The 21,391-nt window shown below is 32.9% G+C and overlaps 1 protein-coding gene and 1 long non-coding RNA gene across 2 annotated transcripts in view; both read left to right on the top strand.

The window, feature by feature from the left end:
- Positions 1–1,342: 1,342 nt before the first annotated feature.
- On the top strand, positions 1,343–2,807 carry LOC123722661. The gene is made up of 3 exons (XR_006756535.1): positions 1,343–1,451; positions 1,826–1,950; positions 2,641–2,807. It is a non-coding gene; the product is annotated as an uncharacterized LOC123722661 (long non-coding RNA).
- Positions 2,808–3,213: 406 nt separating this feature from the next.
- Positions 3,214–21,391, top strand: part of LOC106716394 — a 30,604-nt gene continuing 12,426 nt past the window's right edge. Inside the window, exons 1-11 of the mRNA XM_045684958.1 lie at positions 3,214–3,372; positions 3,886–3,977; positions 4,449–4,584; positions 5,070–5,251; positions 6,317–6,496; positions 6,673–6,816; positions 7,111–7,308; positions 7,871–8,077; positions 9,565–9,678; positions 10,578–10,691; positions 11,319–11,406. Coding sequence (XP_045540914.1) covers positions 3,330–3,372; positions 3,886–3,977; positions 4,449–4,584; positions 5,070–5,251; positions 6,317–6,496; positions 6,673–6,816; positions 7,111–7,308; positions 7,871–8,077; positions 9,565–9,678; positions 10,578–10,691; positions 11,319–11,406 — 1,498 coding nt within the window. The 5' untranslated portion in view covers positions 3,214–3,329. The remainder of the gene's footprint in view (positions 3,373–3,885; positions 3,978–4,448; positions 4,585–5,069; positions 5,252–6,316; positions 6,497–6,672; positions 6,817–7,110; positions 7,309–7,870; positions 8,078–9,564; positions 9,679–10,577; positions 10,692–11,318; positions 11,407–21,391) is intronic.

The raw sequence follows: 21,391 nt of genomic DNA, 5'->3' as shown, positions 1-21,391 counted from the left end.
ATGGAAAAAAATCAGTATAAAATTACTACGCCAAAGTCCAAATCTTAGGGTTTCTATGTATACATCAAAACTGTTTCTATTGAGGGATAATGTAGTGCTCTTTTTGCACGCCATGATCAATCGGTACTTTTAAGTCAAACTGTGTTAGCAACCTGTGCATACTTATAGAGATCAAAGCGCAATGTGGACACACCTTATGTTGTATTAAATCACAGGTGCCCGATTTATTCAGCCTTGTTGTTTTATATTCAACACATTAGCTATTTACTTACCATATACTGACATGCAATGTACTTATTTTTATGATTGATCCGTATAATATTATTCTTGTTTACAATTTTATTTGGTATTTTAAGTCAATCTTAATAAAGATAGATTTTAATTGAAGAAGTCTATGTCAATATGGGTTTGTATGTATGCAATTTACATTATGAACTAAATTGGACTAAATGACTTTTTAATTAAAAAAATGGTACCTCTCAAGCACTACCTTTCGATTAAAATATTTTTTTATAAAAATCGGAGCACCATGGGCGGATCTTCGCGGAACACACTTGAAAAATATACAGTCGAATTGATAACCTCTTTTTTGATGTTTTTATCTGCTACAAAAGAGCTTGCTTAATATTAGTAACACCGTTTAAGCTTTGTCGAATTGGCTACAAAACATGCAAGTTTTTTTATCGGGTAAAAAAGCAAGACTTGGTAATTTGCAAGTTCAAGTGTCAGGTGTGCATAAATTATGTGAATTAACATGCCCGCTGCGCCGTTGACGATCGAAGAGCCGTTATAAAAGACAAGGTGAAAGGCTGTTTGGATAACGGTTGTTCTAAGATCTTAGTTGTTTTTATTCAATGCCGTCAAATTATTAAAAGTAAGGACGTTCCAGTGATCAACAAAATTTCTATATTACTATAATTCATCTGGTTTTTATTTGATTCACAATTATAACTGTAATAATATAATTAGATAATTAAATATTTTTGAAGATAAGACCTACTATTAGCCCCCAATTAAAGTTTATATAAATAAATATTTTATTATTATCTGTGCATTGCTTTTGACAGCACAGATTAAATTGATTGGTTTTTAGGTTTTGACAGTTCCTTGATAACGTAAAGATGTGTCTTTTTCTATTGGTAAAAAAAAGAATTTTTTGTAATAAACAAATGAACATACAATTACGAAGTTTTTTTTCTGTAGAACTAAACAAAATATAAAAAAAAATATGATATCGGTTGTCTGTGAAAAAAAAGTACCGACCAAAGACACGCATGCTCTTTGGTTTATTTTGATTGGTCGATTCAATTTTATTTTTATCTTTCTTTTATCATATTGATGACACATTGGTAACGGTAAAAACAGGAATATATGCATTATTTCGTGGTCTAAAGATTTTGTATTGTGTTTGTAAAACTTAAAAGTGATTTCATATAAACGTCTAATGACTGGTAAGCTATAATCTTAAATGTTTTAAAAAAAGTGTTATGGCGGGAAACTTGACAATCCTTCCCATACTTATAAGAAATTTCTATTTAAAAAACGAAATAAATTTTCATCTATTTAATAAACTTCTCTTTTTTCCTCAATATATTACCACTTTGTGATAATAAAAGAATTAACATTCGCCAATAAAATAGTCACAAACAAATGTTACGACTTAAAATTTTTAAACATCAACAAACATTAATTGACAATTCACATTAAAAATTGTTACCGTTTAATTAGTTATCTAAAAATTGCAACTGTAATCTTCATTTTAATTTAAATATGAAAATTTAATATCTTGTATATAAGTAAATTACAAATTTGCTTTATTTTCTAGTTACATTATGGAGGAGTGGGAAGTAATTGTAGAGAGATATGAATATGTAGAACGTAAAAGCTTCCTCAAGGCCTGTGAGTGCGCTCATCATGTACTCAAAGATGACTTAGCACCATCAGAAATAGGTAATAATTTAATTTTTGATGATGATGTAATCCCGGCCGATATCGGCCACGGCGACTGTCTTCAGCTCCGGTTTTGACGATTTATTTTTTATAGCATTAATAACCAGGTGCCAGCTGAAAACCAGCGCAGGGGCAGTTTAGTCTGTCCCTGCTTCGCTGAGCTTGCTCCCTTTTTACACACTTTGTGCCTTGTATGTGTGTGTTCTTTTCTTTTTTGATTGTATTTTTTTTTGAGTGGCAATAAATGTTTTTTTTCTTTTTTCTTTCTTTCTTTCTATTATTAAACATAGTTATAACAAGAGGTAGTCGGCTCAGCATATGTTAGATGATATTAGCTGTATTGAGTTGATGCTTTAACATAAATTATAAAATAACCAAAGCATTAAATCTGTCTTAAGTCTAGACAGGTGAAATTCCCTGCTACCCTAAATGTGCACCAATATTAATATTATAAATGTGAATGTTTAGATGGATGTTTGTTTGTATGTATCTCCGAAACGGCTCAACATATCTTGATGGAATTCGGCATAGAAGTAGAATAAAGTCTGGAAGAACACAGAAGCTAATTATTACTTTTTTTTGTTATAATTCTGCATGAATGGAGTAGCGGGCTACAGCTAGTCAAATATAACTCTTATCAGATATTTCCTTCACAATAACAAATATGCTGGATGTTTTTTTTTTTTTCAGTGTGGTTCTTAGATACATTATTACTTGAGCCTGTTAATATATTGAAAACAATAGCGGCTAAATGTAAAGAACCCGTTTGGCTCGAAACTATTGGGAAAACATTTAAATTACTCTCCAATGTAATTGAGAAGTTTCCGGAAGAATGTACGCAACATTTCGAGAACATTGTTCGGGTAAGAATAGTTATATAAGATAGAAATCAAAATATTATTTTTAAAATACAGATTATGATATTTATTCACTATTTGTTTATTTTTATAAGTTATTTTGTTTGAAGTCATCATCATCAGCTCATTGTACATCACCACTGAGGGGCTCGGAGCCTACCCCAAGTTAGGGGTGATTAGGTCATAGTCAACCACAGCCCAGTGTGAGTTGACTTCACTCATATCATTGAATTTCTTCTCACAATGTTTTCCTTCACTGTAAGAATAATAAGTTTATAATGAACCTTAATTGACAGGGGACGGTATATTCTTAATAGAGGATATTTCCCCTTCCTGGCCCCTTCAAATCCACTTATTCCCAAGGGTTCCAATAGGACTAGAATATATAGGTTTATATATTTTCAGCTGTGTGAAAAATCATTTGAGCCTCGACCAAGAGCCTTTGCTTTACAATGCTTGACTTCATTGGTGCCATATTGTGAGGCCGCCGCTCAGAATTATAACAAGCATCTTATCAGTCTCATGAATGAAAATATATGCAAGGCAGCGCTCGCTGAATTGATCGGTAAGTGGCCTTTAGATTTTTCAATTTTGTAATTTAAAGAGGGTTTGAACTTTGCAATTTGTACGGGATGAGTCGTCCGACATATTGTAAATAAGTAAATAAACGAATAAATAAGTAGATAATAAGATATACAATAAGTTTGTAAAAAATATTTTTATCTTAATAAAGGAAAAGTACGGCTTTAACCCCCCTACGCGCTAAGCCCCCCTGACGGCGCATATAACAAGGCGCCCGTGGGCCATAAATCAGGGGAATCCTACAGTCCACTTGCATATCAGAAGTTCTGCCTTTTCATTTCATTGCATCCTCCATCACCAGCAAACTCGGTGTGCATCCCGCACACAACTAATGGTTGAAACAAGCGGTTGAATTTTGCAATTTATGGTTGAAACAATAGGTTGAATTTTGCAATTTGCGGTTGAAACAAACATTTGTACTTTTTGCTTTTTAATACTAAAAGTACATTAAAGGATTCACGACTAAATGCAAGTTATCCTTGATTTTTTTTTTCAGGTGCAATATGTGCACACCATCCGGATGAAGTAAAATCAAATATAGCTACAATATGGAGGGTTTATCTAAATCTACTCGATTCTAAACATTCGGTATGTAAATCTTACTAATATTATAAATGCGAATGTATGTATGGATGTTTGTTTGTAGGTATCTCCGGAACGACTCAACATAACTTGATGAAATTTTTCATAGATTTAGAACATAGTCTGGAAGAACACATAAGCTATTTATTAAGTTTTTTTCTAATTTTTGAGAGGGGGGAGAAGCGGGCAACCCGTATTTGGCTTTAAAGGTAGAGGAAGATGAAGGATATGCTATGAAATTATTTCAGATATCAGTTCATATATTTCACTGGATAGGCTATTCGTTGTTGTATTTTGTGTCAATTTGAATTTCGCCATTACGGCGATGTTGGTACGAATTAATAAGAGAGATAAGAATTAACTGTTAGTAATTTCAATTGGCGTTTTTAAGACGGAATGGAGCAGAAGTTATTAATTCCAGATATTTAGACTTGGATATCTTTAGTTCTTTTTCTTAGTTCTACCTTCTCCTACCAGGATACTGTGGTGAGATCGTTACTCTTGGGTGTGTCAGGAGTGCTGAAGTCCTTTGGGAATGACCTGGATATTAAAGAGTTCCCGGTCTTTTACAAGCATTTAATAGAATCAGGCGAAAAATCTAAATGTAGAGAAGGTAAGTAAAGTCTAGATTAACAAAAAAAATATATATTTTACTATTTTCGCTAAAATAGCGAAATTACTAAAATGACTGCGTATAGATATATGCAATAATTTGAAAGGTTGTTAATGCCTTCCTTAAGACAGAGGAGGGGATGTACAGAAAGTGTATTTTTATAGCAAAGGTGGCAAACGAGCACGCGGCTACTTGAATTCGCTAAAATAGCGAAGTCGTCGCCTTTATCTGTAATCTAATGAAGAGGGGACGTATAGAAAGTATCCCCTCCTCTGCCAAATGTAACTTCCCTTTCCATTTCTTATAAGAAAACAATGGGTAGGGAAAGGGACTACAATTTGGTTAACATTTTACATTCATCAAAGGACTTAAATTAAGAAATAAAAGAAAAGTTTATTTTTTTATTAAAAAAAATGCTCTCTTTTTTTCCAAACGAATTTTTTTCTTTCTTTTTTTATTATTTTAATCATTTCTTTGTCATATAGTGTACCTCACAATATTGGCAAAGCACGCTGATCTCTTTCGAGAGCTTCTAGCTAATGATCCTAGAACAAGGATGTCATTATGGCACTCTTATCCAGCTTCTGACACTCAGGGTGTCAACCGACAGGCCATACTGTCAGTGTATAATGCCATAAAGCAGGTTTTCACAGAAAATCAATGTCGAGTAAGTTACACAGCAACATTTGAATACTAAAATTGTTTGTTATTTAAAAAAAAACCTTACTTATGACAGTCAGGAAGAATGTCAATCTTATGCCAACTTAATTGTTATAATTGGTCCAGTTTTCAATACATACATACATACATACATACAACTCAACAACCATACAAGAAACTTACTAAATGTGTGAACTGGGTTTTTTCCTTTAACTACCACTGGTTGTCGCTAATTTTTCGAAATTTATCTCTAATTCATAAACAAAGATTTTTAAAAGAACGCAAACGAGTGGTCAAATTTTTTTTATATATCATACAGTGGCAAACCTGCAAACGGCCACCTGTATTCGCCGAAATAGCGAGGCAACCGTTGCCCATAGACATCCGCAAATGCAGATACGTTGACCTTTAATCAACGGAGAAGAGGTCACACAGAAAGAGGACATTTCTCTTTCCTATGCGTCCCCTATTCCACAAAATCCACTTCCCTTTCCCATCCTTTCCTTATAAGAAAAGATTGTGAAGGGAAAGAGGACTAAAATGAGTCCTCCATCACCACACTCATCAGACTGTAGTTGTAATTACTTCCACTTGACGTCTGTCTTCTGTAAGGTCGTGGTATTTCACTGAGCGAGGACAATTCATGCAACCGATGTTGTTGTTGCTCTACCACTGTTAATTCGCCGGAATAGCGAAGCGATTGTTACCAATAAACAGAATTGCTGATATGTTCTACCTTTAATTGATGGAAGGGATGCATAGAAAGAAAATATCTCCTCTTATACGTGTCTCTCCCCTTCCATGTGTCCCTTCCCTGATCACTAGTTTGCGTATTCACTCATTTATAATAATCTATATATATAAAAGAAAGTCGTGTTAGTTACATTATTTATAACTCAAGAACGGCTGAATCAATTTAACTGAAAATTGGTGGGCAGGTAGCTTAGAACCAGGAAACGGACATAGGATAATCTTTACCCCGTTTTCTATTTTTTATTCCGCGCGGACGGAGTCCCGGGTAAAAGCTAGTAATATATATAGTTAAGTTATAATAATAAAGTTATATTAACAGTATGAAGAGATAGTTAAGACAGAAATATGTCAGTTTGAGAAGTGTAACAATACGGAGTTGAAGTATACAGCATTACGCGTGTTATACGCGTTGGATACGCGTAATGCACGCGTATATTGCGATATGCGAGCGTTACATGCGCTGCGACATGGACGTCTCACATATGAACATTGTGAAATGGTGAGATAGTTTTTTTTATTTTTTTTTTGATTTAATGAAATGTTAGGTTTTTTAATTTTATTTGTTATTGATGTTAGGAATGCGATTTTTTTTTGTTTAGATTTTTTTTGTTGATTGGTATTTGATGTAAAACATAAAAAAATATATAATTTTTTTTTTACATTTTTTTGTCTCAGATCCAATGGTGTTTGGAATATAATCTAGAAAATGATGTAAAATTACTGAAGAATGTTTTGGTATTTTATGAACATATACCTGTTAAGTATCAGAAAGAACTTACCGTAGATATTATACTGAGAGCGCCACCTAGTGTTAGAAAAGTGAGTTTTTTATTTTTTTTAATTTTTCAGTTAATTTAAATAGTTTTTTTTAAATCGATGAAAAAGCTATTAAATATTAGTCTAGTATACATGAACAAAAAAAAAATTAGAAAAAAGTAAATAAAAAAAATATTTTTAATTTTTTTTTAGCTGCAAAAATAAGGTATTATTAAAAATATCTGTATATTATATTTTTTATTACATAGAAAAAATAATTTTCGTATTTTTTAACAAAAAAAAATTTTTTTTTTTGCATTTTTTAGAATTTTTTGTTGTTTTTTTTTCCACCACTAGATGGCAGTAATATTTCTTACAAATGAAACATGTCAATGTTACAAAGAAAATGGTAATATTGAGAAATATCAACAAATATGGAAGTCAATCTTTGACACCAATTCTGATGACATCAAGAACAAATCCAATGAAGTTTTCCTTGACTTTATGGAATATTTATATCAATCTTTGATGGAAAATGATGAAAAAAATACAGAGGTCAGGGTTTTTTTTAATTATAAGTGTATAGTAAAACCAAGAATATGAAAATCTTCCAAAGTAATTAGATCCAGGCGATGTTTTTTTATATTTCCGGTTAACAGTGTTTCCCAAAGTGGGCGATAACGCCCCCTTGAAGGCGTTTGAAACCTAGGAGGGGGCGATAAGAGGCCCAAAAAATGGGGGCCATTGAAATTAATCAAAGTAATGAAATTGTGATTTTTAAGTTTTAGGGCTGAATATAAATTAGGGGGCTCTGAAATATAATTGATTTTCAAAAGGGGGCGGTGAAAGAAATAAGTTTGACAATCACTGGTCTAGACTTTAGATGTATAAGTGAGATGATGCTGGAAAAATGCTAATCTCGTCAGAAATATAAAAAATCTTTGCCATATTTCGAAAACATATATAACATTTCTTTGTATAAATTATTAAGAAGCCTTATTTTAGCTTCCCTAGACCGGAATTCTTATATTCTTGGTTAGACTATACTTTTTTTTCTTATAAAATGTTTAATTTTTTTTTAATTTATTAGTTATATGAAAGATAATGTAATTTCTAGGAATTGTCAGACAAATTGTCATATTTGATCATCATCAGCTCATTTATAATACCATTAGGGGGTGAAGTGGTGGGTGAGAGGGTGTGTGACGTCAGTCGGGGGGTGTTGAGGCTGTTGGGGGGTGTTGGGGGTTTGGGGGGTTCAGGTCTTCGCGCTGCTAGGATGTTGCTGCGGTATGCTGTTGATGTATACGCGGATATAGTGAAGGTGAGTTATATGTATGTCGCTCAATCATTCATTCATTCACTCATTCACTCATTCATTCTAAACTTAGTCTTGTACTTATCTCACTCTGTGTATCTTCAGACTTACAAATTGATTTATAAAATTTGTGAATCTTTGTAAAGTCGAGTCGCGGAGCACGAAGAATTTCGTACAATGACCTCTTTACCTACTGACAGTGGTCACAAACATTTTTGTATTTATTTTATTTACATGAATTATTTGAAGGAGAAAGAAAATTTACCAACTTATGAAATATAGTTATTATTATTATATAAATTATTTATTTAGATTTTATATTACATATAATAAAAATCTAGACAAGTATCTACTAATTCGGCAGAAAAAAATAAAAATAATCAATTATCAGAATCCGATTCCTCTGTATCGGAGTAACTGCCTTCCGAAGACGTCTCGCCTGTCACATTTATTACAAAAGAACAAACCTTATAGTCTCCAGTAAAAGGTTTACAATCCCTGAGGACGGCGGCCATTGTATCTGTGCGAGCGAGACTCATTGTATTTACGCGGGAATGACAGAGACAGGTAATGACAGTTCAATGTACGAAATTCTTTCTCCTCCGCGATTGGACTTTAGATGGGTGAATGAATCTTTTCACTCTAAACATTCATTAGTCAAACAGTTCACTGACAAGTACACTCTCATTCAATTTATCTATATATAAAAGAAAGTCGTGTTAGTTACACTATTTAAGATAAGTCGAACTGATTTAGCTAAAAATTGATGGGGAGGTAGCTTAGAACTAGGAGACGGTCATAGGAACTTTTTATCTTGTGTGCATTTTTTTTATTCCGCGCAGACGGAGTCGCGGGTAAAAGCTAGTAGAATATAAAAGACAAGATGACATGACATCTATAGTAAAGTAGGATTTTGTGACATTTTTTGACATTAACTGGGGGGCGGTAGTGAGCCGTCATAATTTAGTTTAACTTATATTCACCCGTACAATATTCACTGTACTACTAGTACTAGTATTGTTATTTGTTACTAATATTATAAACTAACTTCTACCCGCGACTCCGTCCGCGCAGAATAAAAAAATACACACAAGATAAAAAAGTTCCTAGTTCCATCTCCTAGTTCTAACCTCCTCCCCATCAATTTTCAGCTAAATCAGTTCGACCGATCTTGAGTTATAAATAGTGTAACTAACACGACTTTCTTTTATATATATAGATATGCGAATGTTTGGATGGATGTTTGTTTGAATATATCTCCAGAACATATCTTGATGAAATTTGTCATAGACGTAGAACATAATCTGGAAGAACAAATAGGCTACTTTTTACGTTATTTTTTAATTCCGTGCGGACGGAGTCGCGGTCTACTACTTGTATACATACAAGAAAAAGCTATATACAACTTTTTCTTATGTAAAAGATGTGTAAAGTGGTTTTAATTAATTCTGTCTACCCAATGTTATTTATAAAACTTGTTTATTACTTTATAGGATATTTCTTTAGAGGATTGTATTGATGAGTCAACATTATATGAGACATGTTTAGGATTGGTTCTCACTGCGGCAAGAATTACAGATGTAACAAGAGTTCTGCAAGCATTAAAGGTATGTCTGTCTACCCTTTTTGATTATTTTTAGGTTTTAGGATTTATTCGACTTAGATTTTGTATGAGTGTAAGAAGGGTAATGTTTTTTAGGGTTTGTCTGTGTGTTTGTGTTCGTTAATCTAAGAAATGCCTGAATTTATTTTAATTCTGATTTCGCTAATCTATTCTGTTAAGATTTATTCAAAATTCAGTATGTTTATCTTAAAATAATAATAAAATTGGAATGACCGTATGTTATTGCGTTGCTAAGAAGGAAAAACCATTTTTTTAATTTTTGTCTGTCTGTCCATTCGCAATGTCTTGTTCCGTGTAATCTCCCGAACGGTTGGACCGATTATGATGGGACTTTAACTGGAAGGTAGCTGATGCACGCGGGAATGTTATAATGAATTTTTTCCTGTAAAAAATATTAAAAAATGTAAATAAATAAAAATTGTTAAGTTTCGATGTACTCTATTGTAAGTTGATCCCAGATTTGTTTGATGTAATATGGATAAGTAGTTTGTAGTTTTTTTATATATCATAAGGTGGCAAATGAGCAAGCGGTCACCTGAGTTCGCCTAAATAGCGAAGCGACTGCTGCCTACAGTCATCAGCAATTTCAGATGCGTTGCCTACCTTTAATCGACACAGGAGGGGACGCACAGAAAGGGGATATATCCTATGCAACCCCTCAGACAAATCCACTTCCCCCTCCATCCTTATAAGAAAAGGGTGAGAAGGGAACGTGAACTAAAAATAAGCCTCCTTTTTTGTCAATTCTTTTTTTACCTTCTATAACTTAAACGAGTGAACAGATTTTGACAAAAGAGGTGTCATTGGATACGTATTCTTCCCTAGAGTGTCATAGATACAACCAATCTTTTTTTTTTTAAGTAACAAATAGTGTTTTTTTAGATTATTTTGTTTCGGTCTGATGTTGAAGCGTCCATTTTGTCTCGTTGTATCAATACTTTGGATAATCTTATGTCAACAAGAAAAGATGAATTAAATGCAGACTTATTAAATAAAGTAAGTATATATTAGAAATAGTCAGCCCCTAACTTGGGGTAGGTTTTGAGCCCCTGATAAAATGATACTAAATTTAACTAGAATTAGATTTTTTTTTTATCAAATATATCTGTTATAGGAAGTTAGTAACTACTAAAGTTATAAATCTCGATTGAATCTTACTAATATTATAAACTAGCTTTTACCCACGACTCCGTCCGCGCTGAATAAAAAATAGAAAACGGGGTAAAAATTATCCTATGTCAGTTTCCTGATTCTAAGCTACCTGCCCACCAATTTTCAGTCAAATCGATTCAGCCGTTCTTGAGTTATAAATGGTGTAACTAACACAACTTTCTTTTATATATATAGATAGATAAGATAGATGTGAATGTTTAGATGTATGTTTGTTAGAAGTTATCTCCGGAACGGTTCAACAGATCTTGATGAAATTTATCACAGTTGTAGAACATAGTCTGGAAGAACACATAGACTACTTATTAAGTTTGTTTTTAAATTCCATGCGGACGGAGTTACAGGCGACAGCTAGTAACTTATAATTAAGACGATATCGCTTATTATAAATGAATATTTTCAGTTATTAAGATGTCACTAAAAAAAAGTTTTTTTGTGTTTTTTTTTTAATAGATAATATATAGATTGGAGAAAATACAACATTTTGTATACAAAGGGAAAGATGGCAGATGTTTGAGAAGGGAATTGTTTATGTTTTTAGGTAATTATAACTGTTTATTCATTGTCAGTTTGTAAACTAACTAATCTAAAATATATTTTATATATTGGAAATGTTAATTAACATCTTAAAGTACTTGGACATTATTTGTCCATGACAACGAAAGATACAAAAAAAAGTATTTAGATAATTTTTGAATCGAATATTTCTAGACTCTTTCGATTAACAATTATTGTTTTTTTTTAAATTGCTAAATGTAGCAAACCAAACTATTAAGCGGCTACCTGAATTCGCCAAAATAGCGAAGTGGTCAAAGAGGAGACGCACAGAAAGACGGTATTTTATATTTCTTTGTGTTCTCTGACAAAATTAGCAATAAAACTTGTTCGATCGTAATTTGACGATATTAACATACGGTTTGTGAGATAAGTAGCGTTAATGGCTTTGGGGTTAAAGCTCTTGACTTGCAATCTGCAGGTACTGGGTTCGAATCACGCCATGTACCAATGTATTTTTCGATTTATATATGTACATATATCCTACGTTCTTACAATGAAGGAAAACATCGTGAAGCTGCACATATCTGAAAAGAAATTCAATGATATGTGTGAAGTCAACCCGCACTTGGCTGTAGTTGACTATGACCTAGTCATATCTAACTTAGGGTAGACTTAAAGCTCCTCAGTGGGGATGTATAGTGAGCTGTGATTCAAAAAGTGTCGTATTGCACCTATAGCTTTTGACAAATTGACAAATTTATTTAATTTTCCACCGAATACTAATAAATTTTATTGAACAATCAATTTTTTATAACAAAAAACAATATTCAACAACAAGTAATAAAATTTATATCTAATATATTTACGCAAATTAAATTAATAATATAACGGATTTAAAAAACAATCAGTATCAATGAAGAAAGACAATGACGAGAAGATATAATAAAGCGTTAAAAGCAGAGCAACAAAGTGAAGTTGGTACCGAACGGCCAGTCTTACCAACACAGAGCTTATTAGCTACACTACTCAGATCAAACGATTATACTACTTTTGTCGACAGAGCTAAATAAAGCTCTGTCGAATTTTTTGAATGGAAAAATTGATCAAATTTTATAATTGATTCAATTGATTTAAAATATTTACATAAATTTTTTATTATTTTGAATAAAATGCAATGATGAGTGCTTGGTTAGTTAATGTAATGAGGAACTTTACATTTTCTTCTTACAAAAATTTATGAAGTTTATGACACATAAAATAAATTTGCTATAAAATAAACCCAAAAATCATTTATTTGATATTTTTAACCTTTATATTTATATGTATTTGTGCTTTTTGTGAGTTACGTATTGAGTAAATAAGCAAAAAAAAAAAAATTAACCGTCTCAAGCAAACAAAATTCAAGTGATTTTACAGAAAAAAATAAGATAAATATAGGGTATGATATTTTTTTGCAGTTTTATTGGAAAATATTTGAAATTTTTGATTAGTGTTATTTTTGATCGCAGATATCTTTGAAACGGTTGATCTGAGGAACTTTGACCATCAGACGTTTTTTGTAGAGCGTGAAATTTCCTATAGACCCTTGCTTTGAGATGTAGCGCAAACAAGCCAATCCAAAGTAATTAAAATTTTAAAATAAAAAAAAGGTTTTCCCGTGTTATTTAAATAGAAAAATTACGAATGAATAGAGGCAAACCTTAATATTAATATTAAGGGCTTTACTAGGCGCTAAAATTTTTGTTTTTATGTGTACTTTCAACTTTTCGACACCATTAACAAAAAAAAAAAAAAGTTTTTTTATTGAAACACCCTAATATATATATATATATATATATATATAGCTAAATATATATATATATATATATATATATATATATATATACTAGCTTTTACCCGCGACTCCGTCCGCGTGGAGTAAAAAAAAATAAAAAAAATGGGGTAAAAATTATCCTATGTCCTTTTCCTGGTTCAAAGCTACCTGCCCACCAATTTTCAGTCAAATCGATTCAGCCGTTCTTGAGTTATAAATAGTGTAACTAACACAACTTTCTTTTATATATATAGATATATATTCAGAATTAGGGAATTTTTCTGATTCTGAATATATATATATATATATATATATATATATATATATATATATATATATATATATTGTAAGATATTTGATGCAAAAGTATTTTAAAAGAATTAAACTAACAGCGAAATAATTAATTTAACTATACTTCATAATAATCCTCGCTGTAGTATAAACTCAAACCGAACGAAAGTAAACAAAAATGTCAGACGTTCCGCAATGACGAATGGAAAGAGACTGCCTCGAGCAGCAGCGCACGCTTCCTTATAAAACCTTTTTTGAGACTACCCTCAACAGTCCTAACACGGCCTCTCCTGACTGGAGGACGTCCTCGTCCTCCTGTACTTCTTTGCAACTTTGCGAACCATAGGCACGACGTTTGCATAGTTCGTTTACAACAACATAGTGAACCATAGGCACGACGTTTGCATAGTTCGTTTACAACAACATAGCGAACCATAGGCACGACGTTTGCATAGTTCGTTTACAACAACATAGTGAACCATAGGCACGACGTTTGCATAGTTCATCTACACAAATGACTTCAGCACATGACATAGGCACGACGTTCGCATATCATGTGTCATCTACATGTGCATAACATAGGCACGACGTTCGCTTATTACACACATGTCAGATACATAACTACTCGTATAACATAGGCACGACGTTCGCTTATTATACGCAAGTAGTATCGAACAATCGTTCGTATAACATAGGCACGACGTTTGCGTGTCATACGAACATGTAATAATTTTATAAAAGGTAGTTTTAGTTTTCTTAGATGGCAGCACTGCTCGACCCCGCCACTCTTTTGTGACAACTTCCGGCGAATGGATTGAGAGTGGTGGGGTTGAAACAGCGTTTGATTATTGAGTCAGGAGCTCGGGCAGTCGTTGGATATCCGTCGATGTGATAAGTCGTCTAGTGGAAAGACAGTCGTCTAGTAGAATTGACCGTTAGAAATGTTGAAAATGGAATAAAAGTATTCACTGTGCAATGAATTGGAGTTTTTCTTGACATTTCAGAAGCGGGATATAAAAATCCAGGTATGAACGCCCTCAGAATTTTAAATACTAATTTACATTAAAAAAAAAAATTACTTTAAAGTACAAAGTAGCTATAACGCTTGTTATTTTTTTTTTTTTTTTTTTATTATTTTATTTTACTTTCGATACTGCACAAATATGACACTGTCATACTGCATTTGATCACGAATATTTTCCAAAAATACAAATTATGCATATCTTCTATCTATCTATATATTTAAAAGAAAGTTGTGTTAGTTACACTATTTATAACTCGAGAGCGGCTGAATCGATTTGACTGAAAATTGGTGGGCGGGTGGCTTGGAACCAGGAATAGGACATAGGATAATTTTTACCCCGTTTTCTCTTTTTATTCCGCGCGGACGGAGTCGCGGGTAAAAGCTAGTGTTACAAAGACTTTTTATTGAGATCATTATTTACGTCATTATAAAAAAATATTTATTTAATGTGTTATTGATTTGTAAGTATCGAATGTGATTTTAACTCGTATTTTCACTTTTCTTTATTTATATTTATGCTACCTATTTTGAATTCTTTAGAATTTTAAACGTTTTACGGGATATTTGGAAATTGAATATGGGTAATGATTTCATAGTTATACAAGCGAGACCCCCCAACAGGGAAATAAATAATAGAAGTTTCTATTTTATTATGTATGAAACTTTATTTGTGTGTGAATCATTTACTTACTTTTATTTTTTTGTATTTATGTCTATTGAAATTACTCGCTTCGAACGATTAAATAGTGGAGAAATATCATGTTTTTGGGATACCGATTGAGCGAACAATGAATGTTCGCTGGATAATGATTGAGCGAACAATGAATGTTCGCTGGATAATGATTGAGCGAACAATGAATGTTCGCTGGATAATGATTGAGCGAACAATGATGTACGCTGGATATTGATTGAGTGAGCAATGATGCTCGCTGGACCGTAGGAAACGAATGACTTTAAATTTGACTGAGACTGAACTTTGATGTAAATAAGAGAGATTGAGACATGATTCCAGGGATTTAATACATTTAGATATGACGTATTGAGATATGATATGATTTATTTCTCAAAACTGATAGATTAAATTGAAATTTTTCGATTATTTGATCAAAAACTCTTAAAATCGGTATACATGAAAGTTTGATGATGAATATCTTTTGAACGCTTAATTTAATCGCCAAAACATAAGATACCATTTTTATAGAGCAGTTAATTTGCTACAAAAATTTCTATTGCGCATTCAATAATAGCCATTTCTTGTCGAGTTATAAAATTCATAAACAAAAGTGACATTTGACTTAAAATAATCAATCTTACATCTTCAATATTAGTGAAATGGTGAGGTTTACGGAAAAAAACATAAGATACCTTTTTTGTAGAGCATTAAATTTCCTACAAAATTCTTAAAAAAAAAAAAAAAATTCTGTACGACCAATTAATGATGAGGAATGAATTATTTTCTATTGGACTGAGAAAAAAATGAAAAACTGCGACGCGGAGGATCTTCCTATTAAAATTAAGAGTGTATTATATATAATTTGTATCAAGGATTAAAAGGTTCTATACAATTAAATCAATGAGTATAATATGAAATAATATCATTTGCATTTGAAAGAGCTAAGATTGGGATTAAGAAGTATGAAAATTTTCCGGAAAACGTAGTATGAACTCTTGGCACTTCACATATATTATGTGCGGAGCGTTGAATGAAGATTAGCTCGTGATTGTATGTAATAGATGAGTGATGATGAAGGATAAGAGCCGGTATATATAGTTGCCTTACTGTAAGAACTTTACATTCCCTGTACAGGTTAGCTGTTGGATATCTGTATGGGCGGTTTGTGCTGCATTTTAGTATACCGCGTTGGGCTCTCTCGAGTGGAAAAAGATTTATTTTATTTGAACCTCCCCAAGACGAAATACAATAACTTAGCACAGACTGACATAGGGAGTAATATAACATTTTAATGATGTCTTTTATATGCACAAACCCTGATGTTTTGAAAACTGCAGTTAATTTTCTGATTCCCTGAGTTAATTGATTACGCTAAGATATCTAATTGAGGTAACTTTTTGTATGGTCTGGCATTTACACATGATATTCGGGAACCTGTTTTGGCAGGTAGATGAGGTGTGTGCAAGTAGAAAGAGGTACTCGAAATTCTGCGGGTTCTCAATGGAAAATGTTACATGCTTTGTTTTTCTATATTTAATGTTAATCTATTATTTCTGAGCCACATTGAGATGTTGTTAAACGCTCCCTGGGCTGATGCAAAAGTCTCGGGCCAGGTGTCTCCTTGGACAACTAAAACTGTATCATCAGCATAAGTGATAATGATACCGCGATCGACTGGGAGGTTGCAAAGCTCGTTTATATAAACTAGAAAGAGGGTAGGCCCTAGTATACTGTCCTGCGGAACACCACAGCTAACAGTTAAGGAGTCACTTATATGAGGTCCTATCTTTATGCTCTGTGTCCTATCCGAGAGGTAGTCTTTGAAAAGGTTAAGTTGAACATTTTTGATTCCTTGTTTTTAAGACCTTCTAACTTGTTTAAAAGTAGCGGTATTGGCACAGTGTCAAAGGCCTTTGCAAGATTTAGAAATAGAGCAATACTCTTTTTTCTGATAGTTTTTGGCGACATATTCTGTTAATGTTAGTACAGCATTTGAAGTCGACCTATTTCTTCGGAAGCCAAATGGATTTTTAGAGAACATGTTGTTGTGTTCTAGATAACTGACCAATCTATTGTTAATTATCTTTTCAAAAACCTTCGATAAATATGTTAATATGGAATTGGGCCTGTAGTTACCAACAATCATTTTATCATCACTTTTGTGCATAGGTATTTTTTTGCCATGTTTAAGAGATTTAGGAAAGACTCTTGACTGTAGGGAAAGATTAACAATGTGTGTTATGACTGGTGCAAGTAAGTAACTATTTTGGCGTAGTACAGCGGAGGGAATATTGTCCCAGCCCATGGAGCTATCGATTTTTAACGCGTTAATGGTGTTCAGAATTTCAGGTATATCGGCATCTGTTAGGATCACGGAATTTAGTGTTGTATTAGTTGGCTGTAGACTATTACTTATATCAGTGTCGGGAGCAATATTTTCTGCGAGAGCTTTACCTATATTAACAAAATAACTATTCACATCGTTGACTGCTTTTTTTTTTATAGTTGGTTATTTTCTAGAAGATCTTGTGATACCTTGGGAATTGTTTTAAAATGTGTAATTTCGTTTATGATTCGCCACGTTATTTTCATATTTTTCGCTTTACTAGCTTCCCTCAGACGTTCTATTTCATAATTGGCTTTTGCTTTTCTAAGAAGGGTTTTACAGTGATTTCTATAACGTTTATATGTCTCAATAAAAATAACATTAACAGGTTGATTTCGTAATTTCATATGCATTCGATCTCTATTTTTCATGCACCTTAATAGTCCTGTCAAGATCCAGAGTTTTTTTTAGTGTCTGGTAATTGGTTTAGATATATTATCTAAAAGATAGTTTGTGGCCAAGTTACAATCAGCAGTAATAAATATTTTTGAGAGGTCTGATGCTTTGATTGTTTCAGAAACTTCTTTGTAATTAGTCTTGGTAACAGTGATAGTGAAAAAGGGTTTTGTTTGGTTAGTATCCATGACTAGGAAGGAATATGGTATTGTGGTCGGTGAGAGCATTTTGAACATTATGTTCATATCACCTGTTATTACGATGTTTTTTTTTATAATTCTTAGATGAGATTAATAGTTCTTCTAATGATTTAAGGAATGGTATTACATTATGAAATGATTGCGATCTGTTAATGGACTTTAGGATAATACCATTTTTTTATTTGTTATAATACAGGTAGCATCTGAAAGTTTATGTTCAAAGGAATCACAGTGTAAATAGTTTTTAGTATATATATATCATTATGCCATCGTTTTAGTTTTTTTAAAAAAATTCTAGACTACTAGTATTGTACCCCTTTATTTAAGGGATACATAAATTGTTAAGCCAGCATTCTAATAAAATAATGGTGCCAGGACTTATTGCTATTCTGGAAAGAAGTAATAGGAAACCGTTAAAATTGCACAATATACTCTTTATATTCTGTGTTAGAATCTTTAGTTTATGTGTTGGTGATTTTATTAATGAGTTGAATTCTTCAGATGTGCAGGTTTGTGCCTTAGATGGTACAATGTTGTCGATGTTATCATTAATTATTGAGATTGTGTGGTACATTATTTGTATGTCGGATATAATTAAGGGTACATTAGTACTCCTACCAAAAAAATGAATGGATATAAGTACTACGTTTAGGGCTGTTTGTTTTGTAAAACATCAGAGTGCCTTAGTATGTGTATACATAATACGACATATTAATAGAGGTTTAAATTGATAAAACGTATGTTTTGATTTTGTAAACAAAATTCGTGCTTCGTTATTAAGTAACAATAACAGTTTTCATGAAGTTGACACTATTGGAGGAATGATGTTGTATTTTTATTGTCATGAGTTTTAATAATGTTAGTTGATAGTGTGAAATTGATATTTATATCATTGTATATAAGATATTGTAGATTAGTAATATGACACGTATATTGCAACTTTTATTGTAACTTTTCATAAATTTAGTGTACATGAGTAATATATAATGTTCTCGAATGGTAGTAGTAATAGGCCGTACAGTGTGTTGATGTTTACACAGTACCAGTATTTACAAATTAAGCAACCGTAATATGGAACATTAATTTCAAGGTTAGCATACTTGTAAGATAAACAAATTGGGGAACTAATGTGAATTTTATAAGTATGCCTGGCATTGTACACTTCTATGATGCGGTGGTAGTATGTGTGATAAGAGTAAGTTGATTGTTGGCAGTTAATTGTATTATGTTGGGAGTGTTGATTTTTATGTTTTAGTAAAGTGTGTCTACATATTACATTTATAAAATGAACAAGCAAGATAACATTATGGACGGTATATGTTATACAAATGTGTTTAAATATTGTACTACGTAGAATATTTTATTTTGTGTCCGTAATGAATGTAGTTGATCTTCGTTTTTAATGACAATGCCCCTTCTGTTTTTCGTAAAAGTATTTTACCATTTTTAACCCAGCTGTGAGCGTATTTTTCTGCCTTTGCTAATTCTCTGGCGAGAAAATGTACTCTTCTAATATTTGTTAATCTCTTTTAATCTTTATAACATGTAAACTGGAATGACTTCTCCGACGAAAGGAAGTTGCTTGGAGTTTAGTTCGTCAGTTCTGTTTTTTCTGTGCTTTTGACAGACGCTAGCACATCCATTTCAGTCCAAGTATTGGTAAATTCGACAACGACTGTAGACGTTGTGGAGTCGGCTCATTCTTCTCAATTTGAACATCCAAAGTATTAGTTAGGCGCTCAAAAGTTTGTAGGAGATTGGATTTGGATTCTGCTTGTTTACCAGGGACGTTTCTTATTTCAACGGCTGTTTTAAGAGGAAAACGTTCCAAAGTATCTAATCGCTGTCTCTAATAATTATTACATAGGTTGAATACTTTTATGAGGAAAATAGATACTTTTATACCGTTTTATAATATTGTATTATAGTTATATTGTTAAATTAAATTAAGATTTTATTATATTGGCTTCAAAATTATAATAAGTAACTTAAGTTAGTAAGTAATTAATTGGCAGAGTTCCTGATGTTTTAGTGTGCCAGGAGGCTACACATTTCGTAGGATGGCCGAATGTAATAATTTTATAAAAGGTAGTTTTAGTTTTCTTAGATGGCAGCACTGCTCGACCCCGCCACTCTTTTGTGACAACTTCCGGCGAATGGATTGAGAGTGGTGGGGTTGAAACAGCGTTTGATTATTGAGTCAGGAGCTCGGGCAGTCGTTGGATATCCGTCGATGTGATAAGTCGTCTAGTGGAAAGACAGTCGTCTAGTAGAATTGACCGTTAGAAATGTTGAAAATGGAATAAAAGTATTCACTGTGCAATGAATTGGAGTTTTTCTTGACAAACATAAGATGTCTCACCGTTAAAAAAAAGCAGAGCATGTCTCAGGAGTCCACTCCCCTCACCGTGGCACCATGTAGGGCAAGCGTCCCGCAGTCCGTCCTCTACATGATATTAATGGCAACCCGCAGTTTGTCAGTCCTGAAAATACCCTAGAAGCAACATGTCCTGATACAGAACGTCTCATATTCCGTTCACAATCTCACTTCTGCAGTTGGCTATCCCGCAGTCTACGCAACGCAGAGCATCTCGACAATACATGGACAAAACAAACTGAACTAATAAAGGGCATCAATGACTATTACGACATAACGACATACGTCTGACTCAGGTAATGGCTTAACACGCTCAGCGCAACCGACCAGCCTTACAAGTTCACTTTAAAATGAAAAAAATCATGTTGGCATGTAACGTGTTAAATCTTGCCACGACTCGGCCTTACCTGACCCTCACTAATAAACTGATCGAGGTATTCAATTTCAGTCTTTAGTAAAGAACACATCTTTAAATTAAATGAAAAGTCTGATGTTGACTTATTTGGCATCAAAACTTGAAATATAAAAATATTGGTTCGATCTTACCGCAGTACAAATTGAATAGATCGCGTCCACAATCCTGTCTGCTGTGAAATACACAGACAGCGCGTGAGCCTCACTACTCACATATTCCCATGCAGAATACACGGCTTGGTCCACGCTACCCATGTTTCGCGAACACTGGTACGACTTTGATATCGACTCAACTTGCTACGACTACAACAATTATCACGGTAACGATCTGACATTTTTCTCTTTGCATTTATTTTTTACGAAAATGCAAACACAAACACAGAGTGAGCAAAGTGGATAGAATCACGCGGAGCCTATCCCACTTCTGATGTAAGATATTTGATGCAAAAGTATT

This window comes from Papilio machaon, chromosome 28 (genome assembly GCF_912999745.1).
Source record: "Papilio machaon chromosome 28, ilPapMach1.1, whole genome shotgun sequence".
NCBI lineage: Eukaryota > Metazoa > Arthropoda > Insecta > Lepidoptera > Papilionidae > Papilio > Papilio machaon.
Note: the sequence above shows the minus strand (reverse complement) of the source record. Positions and strands in the feature narration are given on the sequence as shown.